Raw genomic sequence first — 19,404 nt, 5'->3', positions numbered from 1 at the left:
AGCGCTGTCTGCTCTAGCAGGGAGGGGAGCCTGGCCTCGGCGTGCTGCACTCTGCACACTAACCAGGCGCTAGTAACAGCCGTGTGGGCAAAACCAGGAAGTGGAGGTGTGTTCCAAACAGAGGGCTGGAACTCAGTGCTCCCATGGACTCGACAGAGAGACCGACGGCTCACCCGAGAGCCGGGAAGAACTTGCCTGTTTTGCTGTAGCGTGGCCAGGTGTCCTTGGGAGCAGTCAGCCACGTGCTGCGAACGTACTGACGCTGCCTCTGCCGTGGCCTGTGGGAACCAAACACTACATCATGGCTTCTACGTACAGGACACACGCTATGGAACAGGACCAAAGCTAAGTGTGGGGATCGGCAGCAGATGATAGCTCTCCAGTGCTTGGATTTGGGACAAAGAGATCCAACATCTCATCTCACTGCAGCACTAGGAAATTAATCAAATCCCTCCACGGTCTCCCCCTTGCCCTGGTGTTTTTTGCTATAGTTTTATCAAGTTGAACATTCTCAGGTGCCCCTTCGAGGCTCTGCATGGCTGCACTCCAGCTTCCACCTAGGCTTTGGCCTGTCAGCCTCTCCGCTCCATTGATTCCCTTCCCCAGCTCCCACTTTTTGCCAATTTCCCTCCTGCCCCTGGAACAGCTTCCCACTCCCAGTTCGCAGAGCCATCCCCTGTCAGTCAGTCCAATCCAACCTTCTCTCCAGGACCCATGCCAGCGGGTCTCAAACTCTCTGGCTGGACTCACAAGACACAAGTGTACAGGTTTCAGAGTAACAGCCGTGTTAGTCTGTATTCGCAAAAAGAAAAGGAGTACTTGTGGCACCTTAGAGACTAACCAATTTATTAGAGCATAAGCTTCCGTGAGCTACAGCTCACTTAGATGTGTATAGGATCAGTGATTAGGAGGAGCTAAGAAACCCGGGCTATCTTTCCAGGAACACAGCCAATCCTCCACACTTGGAAACGTTTCCCTCTTCCCTTGCACTAGTCACCTCCTCTCTGCCTTCAAATTCCTTCTTAATGAGCACCCTTCTTCCACAGAGCCTCTCAGAGATGATCTCTCCAGCTATCACTACCATCGCTTTGAGCTTGCGTTCCTACTGTAATGCATGTGTCTCAGCCACAGTGCAAGCTCTTTGAAGCAAGGGGCATCAGCTTCTCATTTGCAGGAATGGTGCCCAACACATTGCAAATAAATAATGAGACCTGCACAAGTACAGCACATGCAGAGGAAACAGCTGGACAGCTTCCTTGGGTCTACAGCACACAAGTGTACCTGAGCCCAGCTGCAGGGACTGGGCCACTCTGACCCCACCCCGCAAAACTGCAGAGATTCTACAGCGGCAAGAACTGATAAAGAAAAATTAAAAGGAATAACAAGGAAAATGTGAGGGCCCCATAATGACACAGAACAGTGACCGTGCTTTCGCAGTGCAGGTAACAGTAACGGGAGGAGAGTCATGGAACAAAAGCAAGGATGTGGTGTGAATCTGGGTGAAGTCTTGCCTTCTTCCACACAAACGTCTAGTGCTTCACTTTTTTTAAAAAAAAAAAGATTATTTCTGCCTCCCTAAGGGTCACTCGTAAGTAAGTGAGGAGCCCTGGAAGAGGGGTATAAACAATATGCCTGTGGGCACTCTCTCTAGCCTGCCCGTCTAGGAGAAGGGTTGGAGGTACAGTCTGTGGTACCACTAGAAATGAAGAGAGACTGATCCATGCTTTGAAAATATAGTTAATATTGCAACTCAGGTCTCACCTCTGATCGCCAAGAACGGCCCGAGCCCCAAAGTACCTCTTCAGCTCAGTCTCTGGATTCAAGTTTCTGGAAAATGTAAGATACAGGTGAGGAAAACCACCAAGAATTATTCCCAGAGCAAGCTTTTCTGAAGCGGCATTCACCCATTTTACCAATATTGAAGTCACCTGTTTTCAAACTCCTGCACTGATGCCCAGATCAGTGATCTGACACTCCAAAGCTAGGGACCATGCGAGGATGTTTCAAGATTCAGATTCAACCAGTTTTTCTACAGGGAACATAGGTCACATTTCAAAGACTATGTTCAGTCATGGAATAATACTGCTGCCCTCTCTAGGGCAATTGGTGTAATTAGTCTAAACTTTAGACTAATTTAGACTCTAAAGCATCAACAGAGAACCCTCTGTTCAGGGCTGCTTTATGGATACTTATGCTTGATCCTAAATAGAAAAACATAGGACCCCAGTTTCCAAATCGTGTACACACTTTGGAATTAATTGCTGGAAACAGGAATCTATCAGACCTGGAGAACAAGTCCTCGATCCACATAGCAGATTCTGCATGGGCAAGCGACCCCACTGCCTGGAAGGGACACGTGACACAGCAGTGTATGCCCGAATCCAATCACGAATTCTATCACGTTGTGTATGTGGAAATGTTGGACACTGACTGCACCACCCTGGACACACCCAAAACCAACCCACTGTCCTGCGTTCCAGCCAGCTCCCGGCCCAGGAAAGGTGTGACACACCGGGCTGACAGACTAATACTAACAACCATTCAAGCTACAGTCTGGGGCCAACAACTTGACCGTCTGTCCATGACCGGCCCCTCCCCATTTCTACACAGGGGGTCATGGGAGAGGGGCCAGCACCTGGTGGGTCTGTAGCTTCTCAGCCTGAGCACATGGCTCAGGGGGCCCTATTTAAGTGCAGGGTACTTCTGCTCTGCAGGGAGCGGACCTGCACCACACATAAGGACTTGCAGCAAAGAGAGGTCTGAGAAACCTCAGACTCACAAGAAGGGTGAGCTCAGACCAGTGGAGAGGGCATCTTAGGACTTTCATTGTTTTCATAGCTCTGTCACTCAAGTGTCCTAAGGGTAAAGTCGCTGCAACTACAAAATTCCCTGGGTAAGTTTGGGTGCCATGCTGTCTTCCAAGGGATTCAACTAGAAGTCCAGGGTGCCCACAGGTCGGGGGAACTCTGAAGGAGCGTGTCAGTGACTGGGGGGCTCAGCAGGTCTCAGACACTGGGTTCAGGGTCTAGAGAGGCTGAGTAGTAGCACCCCATGTCCCAAAGATGGGTGCCAGACAAGAGGTCGGAAGCTGGGAGCACGACCGATGGTCCCAGGACTAGAAACAGTGACTAGACTCTACTGATCCACCTGGCTTGGAAGCACATGGGATCCAGTGATTGGACCCATCCACAACACGCTGGTGACTGTACAGTGGGGTACGGCCAGGATGAGACAGGACCCCTCTAATATCTGTGGCCATTTCGTTCCTCAGCGTTTTGTTGAGATCAGCGGATGAGCCAGTTTGGTGGTGGTCACACGTGGACAAGTTCACTGTTGGTTCTGTTAGCTCTGTGGGGCCACGATGGTACCATACAGACCCCTGCAGAGGATGGACCATGCTCTGCTTGGCACTGAGGCTATGTCTACACTGCACTTTCATCAGTAAAACTTTTGTTGATCAGGGACATGAAAAAAACCACCCCTCTGACTGACAAAAGCTTTACCGACGAAAAGCGCCGGTGTGGACAAAGCTACTGCCCCGTGCTGGGGATGGTTTTATTTTGTCATGGGAGAGCTCTCTCCTGCCGACAAAGAGTGGCTACACTGCATGCCTTACAACAGCAAGGCTTTAGTGGCACAGCTGTGCCACTGTAAGCCGCGTGGTGTAGACATAGCCTGACTGTTGTTGGAATGAGGAAGATTATAACCTGTCTGGATGCAGCTGCAAGGTATAAATCAGCTGCCCAGTTTAATTTGGTTGTGGTGCTTTACCCTGCCAGGTTGCGGCAGCTCTTCAGAGGTGCCTCTGTACTGGGATGAGGAACACCAAAGGCATTACCAATAACTCAGCCTTTCAACTGAAGCAACAGGTGGTCAGATTATGAGCTGCCCTCAGTTACCAATGCTGCAGCACCTTTTCAGCATGGTGCCAACTCAAAGCCAGAGAGAGCACTTTACAGCAAGACTCCCAAAGCTCCCTTGGGACAGGAGTTCCCTACACGCTCAAAGACCTCAGAGCAATGAGCAAAGAAAGCCCCCTCAGAAAGCAGGAGGGAGACGGGCAGTGATGCACATTACCTGTGCTCTACGTAGAGCAGAGGCCGACTGTCTGCGATTACACCACTCTTGGTGTCATACGACAGCCCACTGGAATCCTCCATTTTCTCCAGAATGCTGTCAATGTCTTCCAGGTCATCGTCTTCCTTAAGGCACCATGCAAAGACATCACAACCATTAAAGAATCGGTCTCACCCCAGCTCGCAAGAGAACAGATCACTCCTGTCTTTCTGTCTGAAGTCCCATTCTGGGCTGGCTGCTCCTTCCCACTTGCCTTGCTGTTCGTCCATTACACGATGACTCAGGCTATTCTCTCCATCCTTAGCCTTTAACTCAAGACTGGCTGTGGTGCTAAAGGAAGTGCTCTAACTCAGTCACAAGTTATTGGGTTCAGTGCAGGAGTCACTGGGGGAGATTCTCTGGCTGTGCTAGGCAGGTCAGACTGGATGATCAGAAGGGTCCCTTCTGGCCTTAGTGTCTACAAGTTTGAGTTTGTACTTTTTTTAACCCTTGGCTGTGCCCTCCCTGGTGATTTTATTTCCATGTTCTATGTTTGTTTGATTTAGATTAGAACCCCTTGGGTGCTGCAACTATACGAGTTCTTTAAAACTTGAAAGCACCATGAAAAGTTACAGTGCTATGTAAATACTGACTACTAACAACAGTCAGCCGCCAGTGCCTGCTTCAGATAGGAACACCGTCCTCTTCCCTGAAGTACTGCATACTGCACAGATCACTGCCGCTATGCAGGGGGCGAGTGCCCAGGCCTGGCAAGGCAAGAGGACAGCACACCAGTGTTGCTCTCAAGTGAGCCCTCTTGCCAGGGACTGGAACACTGGCAGCTAGAGAGAGCAGTGTCTAGCCCTGCCTAGCAGGAAGAGTCACTGTTACGCAGGGCCTGGGAGGATATGGGAAAGAAAAAAGGGAAGGGCACAAAAGCAAGATCCCAGAGGACCCCCCCACACCACAAAAGTCATTAAGATGAAAGATGCTGGTTTGACGGTTCCTGCTTTAATAACTTGCAGCTGAGCTCTAGGGACACTAATGCAGGCTATGAAACACGAATCACAGCCTCCAAATAAATAAGTGCAACACACTACGTAGCACTTTCTGTGTATGGATCTCAAAGCACTTCACAAATGTGGGCGAGCGCTCCCAAAGGTTTCCTGAGCCTGGAGAGAAGGGGGTGGGGCTAAATCCCAGATCTGATGCAGACATACCGGAGTCTCACCAGCTGCAGTTCTCTTGTTCTTCCGTTTCTTTTTTTTCTTCCGTGGCTTGTTAGTTGATACAGGCTATGGAGAGAAATGCAACAGGCGCCAGTGAGTGATTGGGAGGGAGGCAGCAAGGAAGGTGGAGGTGGCATTTCCAACATGAACACAGACTGCCATGGGCTCGGCCTAGGAAAGAGCCGTTTCTGTCACACTTGAAACGGGGAACAAGATTAGGGAAGGGTGAGGGCAAGAGGTCACAAAATGCATCAACCATCAATTCTCAGCCTTAAGGGGTTAAACCGTATTCTCATACCAGTGTCTGGGTATGATTATTCAATACAAGATCAAGCAAGGAACATTCTGGTTTCTTCAGGATTGGAAGGAGTTGTTTTAACCTCCCTTTGCTCCCCCAAGTCTCAGTGGTAATTAAAATTTCTTTTGTTTATTCTTTCCTTTTACAGGGGTATCTCAAAAATCACTCATTACCATAGAAACATAAAGCTGCCTGAAAACATCACAGGTGATATGGGCTCTCCACTCTGTCTAGGTACAACTACTTAGATCCTAGTCTTATCCAACAAGGCAGGCAGGCGTACTCTTTTCCCAGGGCACACAGAGCTAAAACTCATTCTCAGGAGTATTGGCTCCACACAGATATTGTATCTGGAGATGTATCCACAGCTTAGACAGCGCTCCAGAACCACCACCTCTGAAATATCACGTGGTTTTTGTAATTTGGAACTAACTTAACTAACTTGCCCCTTCTCTTATGAGCTTCCTCCACAGCATACAACAGTGAAGCTGCTTTCCATCTTCGACCCTGACAATCCCCCTCACTTTTCTTAATCTAAGACCAAAACCAAAAAACCCCAACAAAGCACTACTGTCAAGCCCCACAAAACCCAGTATTTAACCTGCATTCCCTTGTACCTGTTTGAAATCTTCATGTAATTCTGCATATGTGCATCTTCAAAGCAAATGCATCAGTGTACTTTGTTAAGACAACAGACCTGTCCTTGTAAGCAACCCAGCAATTAATTCAAGTGTCCAATGGAGGGGAAAAAGGACAATAATTTCTATTTCAAGCTACCAGTGATTTTTTCCCCTTCCATACATTTTGCATGAATTTAGTCCTCATGAAAATATAGGACTAGTAAGAATGGCACAAGCCACTTACCTCAGATAACTGCTACAGTAACTTTCTCTTCACAGCTAATCACCATGTCCTGATCCAGGTATTCCACTACCCTCCCAACAGACTGCTCTACCCGGGCACCTCACTCCCATAGAAGCATAGAATATCAGGGTTGGAAGGGACCTCAGGAGGTCATCTAGTCCAACCCCCTGCTCAAAAGCAGGACCAATCCCCAATTAAATCATCCCAGCCAGGGCTTTGTCAAGCCTGACCTTAAAAACTTCTAAGGAAGGAGATTCCACCACCTCCATAGGCAATGCATTGCAGTGTTTCACCACCCTCCGTGAAAAAGTTTTTCCTAATATCCAACCTAAACCTCCCCCACTGCAACTTGAGACCATTAGTCCTTGTCCTGTCCTCTTCCACCACTGAGAACAGTCTAGAACCATCCTCTCTGGAACCACCTCTCAGGTAGTTGAAAGCAGCTATCAAATCCCCCCTCATTCTTCTCTTCTGCAGACTAAACAATCCCAGTTCCCTCAGCCTCTCCTCATAAGTCATGTGTTCCAGTCCCTTAATCATTTTTGTTGCCCTTCGCTGGACTCTTTCCAATTTATCCACATCCTTCTTGTAGTGTGGGGCCCAAAACTAGACACAGTGCTCCAGATGAGGCCTCACCAATGTCGAATAGAGGGGGACGATCACGTCCCTCGATCTGCTGGCTATGCCCCTACTTATACATCCCAAAATGCCATTGGCCTTCTTGGCAACAAGGGCACACTGCTGACTCATATCCAGCTTCTCATCCACCGTCACCCCTAGGTCCTTTTCCGCAGAACTGATGCCTAGCCATTCGGTCCCTAGTCTGTAGCTGTGCATTGGGTTCTTCCGTCCTAAGTGCAGGACCCTGCACTTATCCTTATTGAACCTCATCAGATTTCTTTTGGCCCAATCCTCCAATTTGTCTAGGTCCCTCTGTATCCTATCCCTGCCCTCCAGCATATCTACCACTCCTCCCAGTTTAGTATCATCCGCAAATTTGCTGAAAGTGCAATCCACACCATCCTCCAGATCACTTATGAAGATATTGAACAAAACCGGCCCCAGGACCGACCCCTGGGGCACTCCACTTGACACCGGCTGCCAACTAGACGTGGAGCCATTGATCACTACCCATTGAGCCCGACAATCTAGCCAACTTTCTACCCACCTTATAGTACATTCATCCAGCCCGTACTTCTTTAACTTGCTGACAAGAATACTGTGGGAGACCGTGTCAAAAGCTTTGCTAAAGTCAAGATACAATACATCCACTGCTTTCCCTTCATCCACAGAACCAGTAATCTCATCATAGAAGGCGATTAGATTAGTCAGGCATGATCTTCCCTTGGTGAATCCATGCTGACTGTTCCTGATCACTTTCCTCTCGTGTAAGTGCTTCAGGATTGATTCTTTGAGGACCTGCTCCATGATTTTTCCGGGGACTGAAGTGAGGCTGACTGGCCTGTAGTTCCCAGGATCCTCCTTCTTCCCTTTTTTAAAGATTGGCACTACATTAGCCTTTTTCCAGTCATCCGGGACTTCCCCCGTTCACCACGAGTTTTCAAAGATAATGGCCAATGGCTCTGCAATCACAGCCGCCAGTTCCTTTAGCACTCTCGGATGCAACTCGTCCGGCCCCATGGACTTGTGCACGTCCAGCTTTTCTAAATAGTCCCTAACCACCTCTTTCTCCACAGAGGGCTGGCCATCTATTCCCCATGTTGTGATGCCCAGCGCAGCAGTCTGGGAGCTGACCTTGTTAGTGAAGACAGAGGCAAAAAAAGCATTGAGTACATTAGCTTTTTCCACATCCTCTGTCACTAGGTTGCCTCCCTCATTCATTAAGGGGCCCACACTTTCCTTGGCTTTCTTCTTGTTGCCAACATACCTGAAGAAACCCTTCTTGTTACTCTTGACATCTCTTGCTAGCTACAGCTCCAGGTGCGATTTGGCCCTCCTGATTTCATTCCTACATGCCCGAGCAATATTTTTATACTTTTCCCTGGTCATATGTCCAAGCTTCCACTTCTTGTAAGCTTCTTTTTTATGTTTAAGATCCTCTAGGATTTCACCGTTAAGCCAAGCTGGTCGCCTGCCATATTTACTATTCTTTCGACACATCGGGATGGTTTGTCCCTGTAACCTCAACAGGGATTCCTTGAAATACAGCCAGCTCTCCTGGACTCCTTTCCCCTTCATGTTAGTCCCCCAGGGGATCCTACCCATCCGTTCCCTGAGGGAGTTGAAGTCTGCTTTCCTGAAGTCCAGGGTCCGTATCCTGCTGCTTACCTTTCTTCCCTGTGTCAGGATCCTGAACTCGACCAACTCATGGTCACTGCCTCCCAGATTCCCATCCACTTTTGCTTCCCCTACTAATTCTTTCCGGTTTGTGAGCAGCAGGTCAAGAAAAGCTCCCCCCTTGTTGGCTCCTCTAGCACTTGCACCAGGAAATTGTCCCCTACGCTTTCCAAAAACTTCCTGGATTGTCTATGCACCGCTATATTGCTCTCCCAGCAGATATCAGGAAAATTAAAGTCACCCATGAGAACCAGGGCATGCGATCTAGTAGCTTCCGTGAGCTGCCGGAAGAAAGCCTCATCCACCTCATCCCCCTGGTCCGGTGGTCTATAGCAGACTCACACCACTACATCACTCTTGTTGCTCACACTTCTAAACTTAATCCAGAGACACTCAGGTTTTTCTGCAGTTTCGTACCGGAGCTCTGAGCAGTCATACTGCTCCTTTACATACAGTGCTACTCCCCCACCTTTTCTGCCCTGCCTGTCCTTCCTGAACAGTTTATAACCATCCATGACAGTACTCCAGTCATGTGAGTTATCCCATCAAGTCTCTGTTATTCCAATCACGTCATAATTCCTTGACATCACCAGGACCTCCAGTTCTCCCTGCTTGTTTCCAAGGCTTTGTGCATTCGTATATAAGCACTTGAGATAACCTGCTGATCGCCCCTCATTCTCAGTATGAGGCAGGAGTCCTCCCCTCACAGACATTCCTGCCTGTGCTTCCTCCCGGTATCCCGCTTTCCCACTTACCTCAGGGCTTTGGTCTCCTTCCCCCGGTGAACTTAGTTTAAAGCCCTCCTCACTAGGTTAGCCAGCCTGCTCGCAAAGATGCTCTTCCCTCTCTTCGTAAGGTGGAGCCCGTCTCTGCCTAGCACTCCTCCTTCATGTAACACCATCCCATGGTCAAAGAATCCAAAGCCTTCTCTCCGACACCACCTGCGTAGCCATTCGTTGACTTCCACGATTCGACGGTCCCTACCCAGGCCTTTTCCTTCCACGGGGAGGATGGACGAGAACACCACTTGCGAGAGGATGGACGAGAACACCACTTGCCTTTTCCTTCCACGGGGAGGATGGACGAGAACCCAACACAGCTATGCCCTGCTGTTCCAACCCTAGGCCTCACACTGTCAGTCAGGCCAAGGTATGCAGTGCTTTGGGGAGGTGGACAAATGGCATCTCAGTTGAAACCAGTCAATTTCACTTATTTGAATTCTGGTCCCCAGAGGTCACAGACTGATGCACTAACCCAGTAAGGCAAGGAGCTACCGATGCCAGTATGAAGAGGGAGTAAAGAACTCTCTTCATAATTATGACCAATCCCTAGCGGGTGTGGATATTGAACATTCCCAGGTACCTGCAGTTTGGTCACTGTCTGGTCCTGTTGAGTCTCTTCTCCAGCTCTCTGCCCATCGCTCTCCGGCTCTCCAGTTTCAGCTTCTTCATTGTTCCCTGTGCCATCTTGCTCGTTCAGTCTGGACTCTGCCCTCTCCTCTTTGGATCCTGGATCATCCTCCAATTCTTCATTGGTTATCTGTGCAGACAGGGGTACAAGGTTCAGGAATCTGGGGACAACAGAGGGATGGATACTTGGCTGAGTCTGCATTGCCTTGGTTCCCACCAGCACAAAGCTGCACACCAGGAGCACAGATCTGTATTTTACTCACATCTACAGAAAGAGAAAAACCCTGCCAACGTGACAGGAGCAGAAGCTAAATTTGGCCATTTGGTAGAAGCCTACAAGAAACTTGACAGGAGTTTGGCTGCTGGTGTCCAGAGATCAGAGCCTGTCATGCTCACCAAGGCTGTCTCTTTGCTCCCTGTCTGCCCATCCATCTGTTCTCTCTTGTCTCATCTAGGAGCCATGGAGGCCTGGACCAGAACTGGGGCTCCCAGGCGATACCACAATACAAATGAGAGGAGAGAAGCAGGGCTCAGCCTTGATGGCTGTATGCCCACCGGGGTGGGGAGGAGATAGTGGGCACCCAGCTGCACGTCCAGGCTGGTACCTGGAACGGGGGCACCGCTCACTTGTCCCGAGTGAACATGGGCGAGCCAGGGGCCGGCAGGGCCCGCAGCAGAAGCTCTCACAGCCCGGACCCCTGACTCGCTCACTGCCAGAGGGATGGGGGGGATCCGGCCACCCGGCCCATCCCCTGCCAGCAAAGGGCCGAGGAGCCCCGCTGGGGCAGCCGAGAGCTGGGGATAGCCATGGAGCAGGGGCTGGAGAGCCCGGCCTCCATTACGCCCCCTCCCCTCACCGCGGGGCAGCTCCGCATTACAGCCCGCCGGGGCAGGGGGCACTGCTAGGACCCCCCACAGCACTTCCACCCCCCCTCGGTCCTTCCACCGCTCTCACCCCTGGCACTTCCACCCCCACCCCCCCGCCTCTTCCACACACACCCCCCCGCCTCTTCCACACACACCCCCCCGGTCCTTCCACCGCTCCCGCCCCCGCCTCTTCCACACACACCCCCCCGCCTCTTCCACACACACCCCCCCGGTCCTTCCACCGCTCCCGCCCCCGACACTTCCACCTCCCCCCGGTACTTCCACCCCCCCCCCGGTACTTCCACCGCCCCCGCCCCCGGTACTTCCACCCCCCCCCCGGTCCTTCCACCGCCCCCGCCCCCGGTACTTCCACCTCCCCCCGGTACTTCCACCCCCCCCCGGTACTTCCACCGCCCCCGCCCCCGGTACTTCCACCCCCCCCCGGTACTTCCACCGCTCCTGCCCCCGACACTTCCACCCCCCCCTGGTCCTTCCACCGCTCCCGCCCCCGACACTTCCACCCCCACCCCCGGTACTTCCACCCCCACCCCCGACACTTCCACCCCCCCCCCGGTCCTTCCACCGCCCCCGCCCCCGGTACTTCCACCCCCCCCCGGTCCTTCCACCGCTCCCGCCCCCGGTACTTCCACCCCCCCCCGGTACTTCCACCGCTCCCGCCCCCCGACACTTCCACCCCCCCTCAGTCCTTCCACCCCCCCCGGTCCTTCCACCGCCCCCCCGCGGCACTTCCACCGGCCCGGCCCGGCCCCTCACCAGCTCGTACAGGTTGCTGACCCCGCCCCGCTCCGGCCCCCTCCTGCCGCGGCTCGGCTCCTCCCCCGCCCCCTCGGGGCCCAGCCGCAGCCCCCCCGGCTCCAGGGGCTCCTGGCCCCGCTGCTCCCCGCGCAGCCTCCGCAGGGCCCGCCGCGACATGGAGCCGGCCTCGGCCCCCCCTCCGCTGCGCCTGCGCGACAGGCGACGAGCGCGGCTCCGCGGCCGAACGGAACAGAGGCCCTGCGCGCATGCGCTGCTCTCCGTTCCGCCCCCTGTTTCACGCTCCGCCCTCAGGCTTGAGCGGCGTGAGATAAATTGCGGCGGGAGCGAGCCGCGTCCCACGCGCTCCCTAGAGGTAGCCGCGGGCGGAGCGGCTCTCCGGGAGACGTGCGCCCCTGCGGCTCCCCATTCGCATCACAACAGGCGCTCCCTCGCCCCTGCTGAGCTCTGGGGCCGGCCGCAACGGGCCCCTCCCTGGCCAGAGACACAGGCTGCCTAGGAGTTCCCCATCTGCCCCTGGACCCAGCTCTGCCCTGTGGGGAGGGGGCTGCAGCGTGCGGGGCAGGAAGAGGCGCCACAGGGCACTGCTGCTGCTGCCCCTCTGCCAACCCAGGTGTTGTGTAAGGAAAGAGAGACAAGGACTGGGCACAACCTTGGCATCGTGTGCTGTGTGCTGCCAGGCCTGGTCTGCCCGAGGTAGCTTCATGCACTTCATGCCATGCTGGCTAAGTGCCCGTCTGCCAGAAGGAATTTAAATCCACCATGACTCCCGGCACCTCCAGGAGTGAAGGAGAGAAACAGCCACTTGTCTGGTTCGTGCTGATAAGTAAAGCAACCCAGGGCGTTTCAGGGCAGGAGGTGACTGCTGCGGAAGCCGTGCAGCCAGAACCTCCCCGCGTCTCTGTTCAAGTAAGTGGTTCTGGGCAGGGACTATTGTTTCCAGGTACAGCACCTCTAGCACAGTGGGCCTTAGGCACTACCATAAAGACATGATTATGGTAATAATGTGCTCTTCTCTTATTGCATCATTCCCATGCCCCTCCCCGCCACTGACATCAGCTGGGGCACTGGGTGATCGTGCATCCCAGAGCCATGTCTGTCTGTTTACACATATGTTAATGAGACATGCTAGGGGTGAGAGACACTGGCAAATGGAGGCTCACACTGATACTGCACCCGCTGCTCCTGCTCTGAAGAAGGAGGCCTTCCTGCTGCTGGGCTGTCACCCAGGTGCCTTTCTCCAGCGCTGAAATTCATATACACACACAAACAACAGTGCCAGGTCCGGGGCACCAGCCAGCCCTGGTATGGAAAGCCTGTCCCCACCTTTGAGCTCACCATCTCGACAGGAGACAGCCATCCGCAGCAGGAACAAAGCAATCCAGGAGGTCTGGAAAAGCCCCTTGCTGGGGTCCAGGACCCACGGGGCTGACTGCACCAGTAACCACTGCAGGGCACTCACTCTGCAAGCCGAAGGCTCCCGCACAAGGTGCCAAACTCAGCCGTAGCGTAAACAAGTGCCGCTCTCTTATGGCTGAATTTGGACTGAGACCTTTCTTAGACGGTGAGTTCTATGGGGCAGGGCTGTGTCTCTGCATGTGTCTGTGTAGAGCCAGCACAATGGGGCCCCAACCCTGACTGTGGCCTCTGGCTGGCACTCCAACATGAACACTTGAATACATATGAAACTTGAATAAGAATTTAGGGACAAGGTGCTGAAAAAGTTCCTGGGGAAAAGTGCTCACCTTCCTCTTCTCAATACAAGCTGAGCGCGGGCTGGCCCAGCAACCTTGCTGCCCTGGACACCTAGTGCAGGCTCCTTTCCTCACAATTTCCTCTCCCACCAATTTCAGTAGCTCTCTGGGGCTTGGTGCAGCTACTCCTCCTCAGGACATTCTGTGCCAAAAAAATTCAAATTCTGCGCTCAATATTTTAAAATTCTGCAAGTTTTATTTGTCAATAAATAAATGTAGAGGCTCCAGCACGGCAGGGGGAGCACAGGCCACTGATTTGCTGAAGGTGGAAGATCACCCTGCGGCCTCCCCACTCCCAGGACACAGACTTAGCCGTGAGCTGGCACCTGACCCTGACGCAGCACAAGGCCTGGGCTTGCCCCAGAAACACTCTGGGGCAGGCAGCTCAACCAGGCAGGGTCTAAGTGTGGAGGGGCTCAGTGTGGGGGGATCCAGGTGTGGGGAGAGAGGGTTTTGTGTGGGACAATCTGAGTGAAGGCAGCTAAGTGGGGGGTCTAGGTGTAGGGGGATCTGGATGCACAGAGGCTTGTTGGGGGTGGGTTCTAGGTGAAGGACCAATGGGACTCTGCAGGGCTTCCAGGTGAAGGTGGTTGGGGCTCAGTGGAGGGGTCTGGGTGTGGGGGGCTCAGGGTGGTGCAGGGGGTGGGGCATCAGTGTGGGGGTTTGAGTGTAGGGAGCTTAGTTGGGGGTGGTCTGGGTGCAGGGGTGGGAGTCCGGAGGCAGGGGATCTGGGTGCAGGAGTGGTCCAGATGCAGGGGTTGAGGTTCAGTGAGGTGGGGTTCGGGTATGGAGGTTCTGAATGTACCCGGTGAGGCTTGGCAGCAGTGTCTCAGTATGGGAGGTCCGGCTGCACAGGAGTTGGATGGATGGGGGAGCAGTTTCCCATACAGTGACCCCTTCCCCCACAGTTGAGGAGCGATGGGGGCAGGAAGCAGGGGAGGATGCTGAGCTTTCTGCAGCTGCGGGAGGTTTCTGGGGTTGGATCTGACACAGCTCCAGACACTCCTTGCAGGGGAAGAGGAAGTCCTGTCCTCTCCTGCCTCCAGCCCAGTCGGCATTAGCAGCTGATCCCGGCTCAGGGTAGAAGCCACTGGCTGGGGTGTCCCCAGCCCCATGGTGATTTACCTCTCCGCCGGCTGCTCCGGGTGCCTGAAACAATGTACCTGCTCTGCCAGGAGTGGTGCATGACTGCTCTTGCAGCTTCCCTGTCAGAAAGTCATTTTTCTGCAGGAAAGCAAAGAAATCTGCGGAGGATATTAATTCTGCGCACACGCAGTGGCACAAAATTCCCCCAGGAGTAAGCTACAGCGCCGTCTGGGTCGGCTTCCATCCACCCATAGCTACCCCACCAGCTTTCCCACTTGCCCAGCACAGGAATTAGTATGTGCTGACAAAGCATTACGAAACAGCCACTGCAGCTCAAAATAGGGATTTATTAGTATGGGAGCAACCGTATGTACAAGAGCAACCATGCCAGTCCAGGTGCACGTTATTTACAATATACATTTCTTCTGTACAGGATGGGCTGTGTACAAAACATTGGCCGATGGCTCAGCCATGGGCAGGACATGCGGGCAGGGTCACCCCCATTCACGCGCACCTGTCAACCCTGACACGCGCAGGAGGATGCGTTTGTGCATTGTCGTTCTTATGTGTTAGCAAAAGGTGGTCGAGTCAAACCAGGGAGAAGCGAGCGGGGCGGCACCAATGCAGGCTAACCTCACAAACCAGCACCCATGGGCAGCGGAGGACCACGGGTTTTTGCCAGGATGGCATCTTCAGCGTGGAGAGGGGCTGCTAGGTCGTGGAGTCTGCAGAAGCATTCCCCCTTGCTTCCCCTTCACACGTTATGCAGTTTCCCAGGGAAGATGCACCTTCCCCCAAATGCTGCCAGTTCCCATCCAGGCCTGGTTTGCCAAAGCTCAGTCACTTCATGCTGCATGCAGAATTATTTACTTGATTTATGAGCACGAGCCAGTTGCCTGTCTGAAGCCTGATCTACGTTGCAAAGTTTTGCGGCAGCTATGTTGGTTAGGAGTGTGAAAACTCACTCTCCCACCTAACATCGCTAGGCTGGCTAATGCCCCACTGTAGAGACCGTCATACCAGCAAAAGGGGGCTTTTGGCCAGCACAGCTATTTGGTTTGGGGAACTGGTATAAACTATACCACCAAAGCACTCATTTCAGCTGCATCCCCACCAGAAGGGTTTGCCAGTATAACCAGCAAACCTTTTCTAGTGTGGACAAGGCCTGAATGTCTAACTGGCCACCTGCAGGCACGAAACCCAATCTGTCCATGTAGTCAGACTGTGAAAGTGCAAAGTAGGCACTGGTGGCCTGGGCCCGGGGTTTCTGAGCTACTGAAAATCAGGTCCTGCCCTTGGACTTGTTTGGGCACGTTGGGCATGTGTAGTTTGTATTACCCTGTGTCACAGGACACAACACACACCCAAGGGGCGGTACACAAAGGGCTAGTGGCACATTGTGGAATAGTCCCTTTAGTTACACGGCTTGGGTGCTTTACCTGGACCACAGCATCTGGGCAGGCACAGTCTGTGGGGAGACGGTGCGCCCAGTACACTGGACACCCGCTCTCTGAGGAACCCCCCTGCTACAGGAGCATGATTTTGTTTGCCCCAGGTCCCCATGCCTCTCTTTGCCCTGAGCAGGGAGGAGGGCATGGTGTCCCTCAGACCTCCATAAGCCAGGCTACTTTGTACAAAGGATGCTCTAGACAAATACATTCTGTGAGCACATTTAAACAGCAGCCGTGGCTGGTGACCCAGCCAGGCCTCCTCAGTGCAGGCCTCGGTGGTGAAGCAGCAAACGATGAAGCTTAGAGAAGGCCAGCTGGACTCCTCGGGGCTCCAGGCACTTGCTTCTTGGCCGGGGGGATGTTGAGCCACATCTGGGTGCACTAAGATGGGAGAGAGCATGGACCTGTGACTGGTCAGGCCTTTCTCAAGGGCTTCCCTTTTGTTCTGTGACTAGTCTGGTTCAGGGCCCAGACCACGTAACCAAAATCAGCCTTGGAAAGGCCAGGAGATGCCTGGAGCCAGAGGAGTGGGGCTGGCAGAGTCTTCGGCAATCTCCTCTACCTCCAGTGAAGCAGGCTGGGCAGGAACCTTTGCTCCTCATCGCTGGGCTCCTTACTCAGAGAGCGGCGGCCAGCCGGGCTCTTCCCGGGATGGAGAAAGGGCCAATGGTGAGACCCAGGGACTGTCGGGCACCACATTGGCTACCACGACAGCCCTGCCAGCTGGCTACTCCCCCAGAGATGATCCAGGGGGCGGGGGCATGTGAGATTTAGCATGCTAGGCTTCTGGCTAACGCACCCCCAGAGGGGCTGGAGCCAGTCTTTAGGGACAGTGCAGTGCGGCCTGGCTAGCTTACCGCCCCCAGCTCACGCCAGCACCTGTAACAAGGAGCAGCGGCAGAGCATGCTAGCTCCGTTACGCTCGGGCTGTTGGTACTGGACTGTGCTCGGGGTGGCCTGGGCAAGACACCTCCCTTCTCTGTGCGTCTGTTCTGTCTTCGCCCCTGTGCTTGGGGACGGCGCTGGCCTGGCTCCCTGGGCTGCTGCAGAGCCCTGCTCCCTATTATTACCGGTAACTGCAGAGCGCTGGTGGGGGCCGGGGATGCTTCACAGGCAGCAGGGGCATGGCCGGCTTCATTCGAAGCAAGCAGCAGCCCTGTGGGCTCTGCATGACCACGCGGCCAGCCTTGCCCTGGCTGCCTGCAGCTGCTCTCCCCTGCTGCTGCACGGGGTCACTCACCGGCACGGCGCAGCCACCCGCACTGGGAACAGGACAAACAGCCCAGCCCTTCCCGGAGCGAGCCCCTTGGGGAAAGGCCCCGATGCCACGCGCAGCCTTGCGGCACAGAGAGAAATATATACTCACAGCCGAGTGTCTGACTAAATACGGCCAGCGCCGGCTTCACGGCCAGTGGCACAGCAGGTGGGCAGCACCCCAGGGACAAGTGTCGGGGGGAGCCGTGTTAGTCTGTACCCACAAAAACAACAAGGAGTCCGGTGGCACCTGGAAGACTAACAGATTTATTTGGGCATAAGCTTTTGTGGGTAAAGCACCACTTCTTCAGCTTATGCCCCAATAAATCTGTTAGTCTTCCAGGTGCCACCGGACTCCTTCTTACCCCAGGGACAGGGGCCCTGACAGGCAGCCAGAGCGAGGTTGCAGGGAGAAGGGCAGCGAAGGGAAGGGAGCAGTGGGGACAGGCAGACACTGGAGATCCCCATGATCCCGGCTCAATGACTGAGCTAGAAAGGAGCCGTGCAAAGCCTCTGCTCTCAGTAATGCGCAGGGGGTCTCCCCACGGGGAGCAGAGGGCCCCAGTCTCCTCCTTGGGGCAGGGCCATGTGCCACCCTCACTGAACCTCAAAGGCTCAACACCCCCTCTGGCTGCCCAGGACAGGTGCTCAGGCCATCACAAGTACTATGCCCTGGACTCAAACATAGGGCCTAAGACCCAGCCAGGGCTTCTAGCCAGCCCAGCTCTGCCAGATGTGTTTGGTGGGAATTGAGCCCTGGGGGCCTCCCAGCCCAGGCAGCCCTTGACACCAAGGGACGAGCTGGAGGGGAAAGGTGCCGGGCTGGGTGGGCAGAGGAGGGGGTCTACAGCCTGTGTCCCTGATCCCAATGGCAGGGGTTTGGCCACGTGGCAGAACCAGCACGTTGCCTTATGCTAGCCACAGCACACACTGGCCCAGGAGCCTCAGCCCAAGGACTCCTTTCCTTCCAGGCGAATCAGAAGCAATGTAAACAGAAGGGTCTGAACAGTTCCTCCCCCGACATGTTTAGGGTCCCCACCTTCCAGACAGATCGCCCCAGCCTGCTCCGGGACCCCAAGGAACTGGGCAGTACCAGCTCCGCAGGTGGGAAGGAAGGAATGAAACACTCTGGGTCCTGCTCCGACAGATCTGAGAGAAGCTGGGCTCCAAGTCACGTCCTGGATCCTGCCCATCCTCAGCCAGAGCAAGCGATTGGGTCCTTCTGCCCTCCCATGGGGAGACACCGAGCTAGTGGGGTCCCTGCTGTGCAACACATGGCGTCAGACACTACCCGCAGCCTGGTGAGTCCCGCTGGCTGATGTGCCATCTTGCTGGTCACTAATGTCTATAAATATAGAGCTGTATATATATTATATATGTACATACACACATCCCCACTAGCAGGGTATCTCAATGGAGGTCTAAGAGGGGCACGAGCAGTCAGGCTGGGGGCAGGCAGCGGTGTTTGTGGCACGCCAGGGAAGGATGGCTGGCAATTTTTAGGCAGCAGGGTCATCTGGAAGCCATCTTGGTTCGGTTCTTGAGCACGAATGTCGGTGAGAGTGGCAGGTGATGCCCAGGAAGTCCGAGCTCAATGGGAGGTATGCTCATTGGAGAGCCAATTTCTGCAAAGGTGCTAAAACTGCGGAGTTGTTGTGAGCCTGTCTCCTGGCGCCTGTGAAGCTGCCAGGGCCAGGCCCAGCAGGGCGGCAGTGGAGTCCTTCACTGGTGTTTGGCAATGTGCGTGGGCTGGATGTAGAGGGATTGCGTCTTCCTCCCCTTGCGCGGTGTGGTATTCAGGATGTCCATGCTCTTCCGGCTCGAGCTGATGACATCGGTCACGAAGCTGGTGCAGTCACTGCAGATGTCCTTCAAGATGGAGCCATGGGTGTAGATGTGGGGGAACTCCTCTTCCACCCTCCGCCAGTGCAGGGAGCTGCAAGACACAATCATGAGAAGCAGCCGTCCACTTGGAAATACCTCTCCGCTCTGTGCAAGGACTCAGAGCACCCCAGCCCAGGGAACTGTCAAGCCTCTGATTTGCATTCTCCAATACTAGTGACG

General features: G+C 54.1%; 2 protein-coding genes across 7 annotated transcripts in view; both read right to left on the bottom strand.

Annotated features, from left to right (window-relative positions):
• TCF25 (TCF25 ribosome quality control complex subunit) overlaps positions 1-11,969 on the bottom strand; it is a 28,303-nt gene extending 16,334 nt beyond the window's left edge. Inside the window, exons 1-6 of one of the 2 annotated variants that reach the window (XM_073308281.1) lie at positions 11,796-11,969; positions 10,108-10,284; positions 5,277-5,351; positions 4,078-4,202; positions 1,762-1,827; positions 196-278 (exon numbers count right to left, since the gene is read on the bottom strand). In XM_073308281.1, coding sequence (XP_073164382.1) covers positions 196-278; positions 1,762-1,827; positions 4,078-4,202; positions 5,277-5,351; positions 10,108-10,284; positions 11,796-11,954 — 685 coding nt within the window. In that variant the 5' untranslated portion in view covers positions 11,955-11,969. Of the gene's footprint in view, positions 1-195; positions 279-1,761; positions 1,828-4,077; positions 4,203-5,276; positions 5,352-10,107; positions 10,285-10,550; positions 11,011-11,795 lie in introns of those variants that run through there. The other variant, XM_073308282.2, reaches the window with a different exon arrangement.
• A 2,993-nt stretch (positions 11,970-14,962) lies between these two features.
• SPIRE2 (spire type actin nucleation factor 2) overlaps positions 14,963-19,404 on the bottom strand; it is a 46,148-nt gene continuing 41,706 nt past the window's right edge. For all 5 annotated transcript variants that reach the window (XM_073308267.2, XM_073308270.2, XM_073308268.2 and 2 more), the window contains one exon: positions 14,963-19,276. In XM_073308267.2, the coding sequence (XP_073164368.1) occupies positions 19,063-19,276 (214 nt within the window). In that variant the 3' untranslated portion in view covers positions 14,963-19,062. The remainder of the gene's footprint in view (positions 19,277-19,404) is intronic.

This window comes from Lepidochelys kempii, chromosome 12 (genome assembly GCF_965140285.1).
Source record: "Lepidochelys kempii isolate rLepKem1 chromosome 12, rLepKem1.hap1, whole genome shotgun sequence".
Lineage (NCBI taxonomy): Eukaryota > Metazoa > Chordata > Testudines > Cheloniidae > Lepidochelys > Lepidochelys kempii.
Note: the sequence above shows the minus strand (reverse complement) of the source record. Positions and strands in the feature narration are given on the sequence as shown.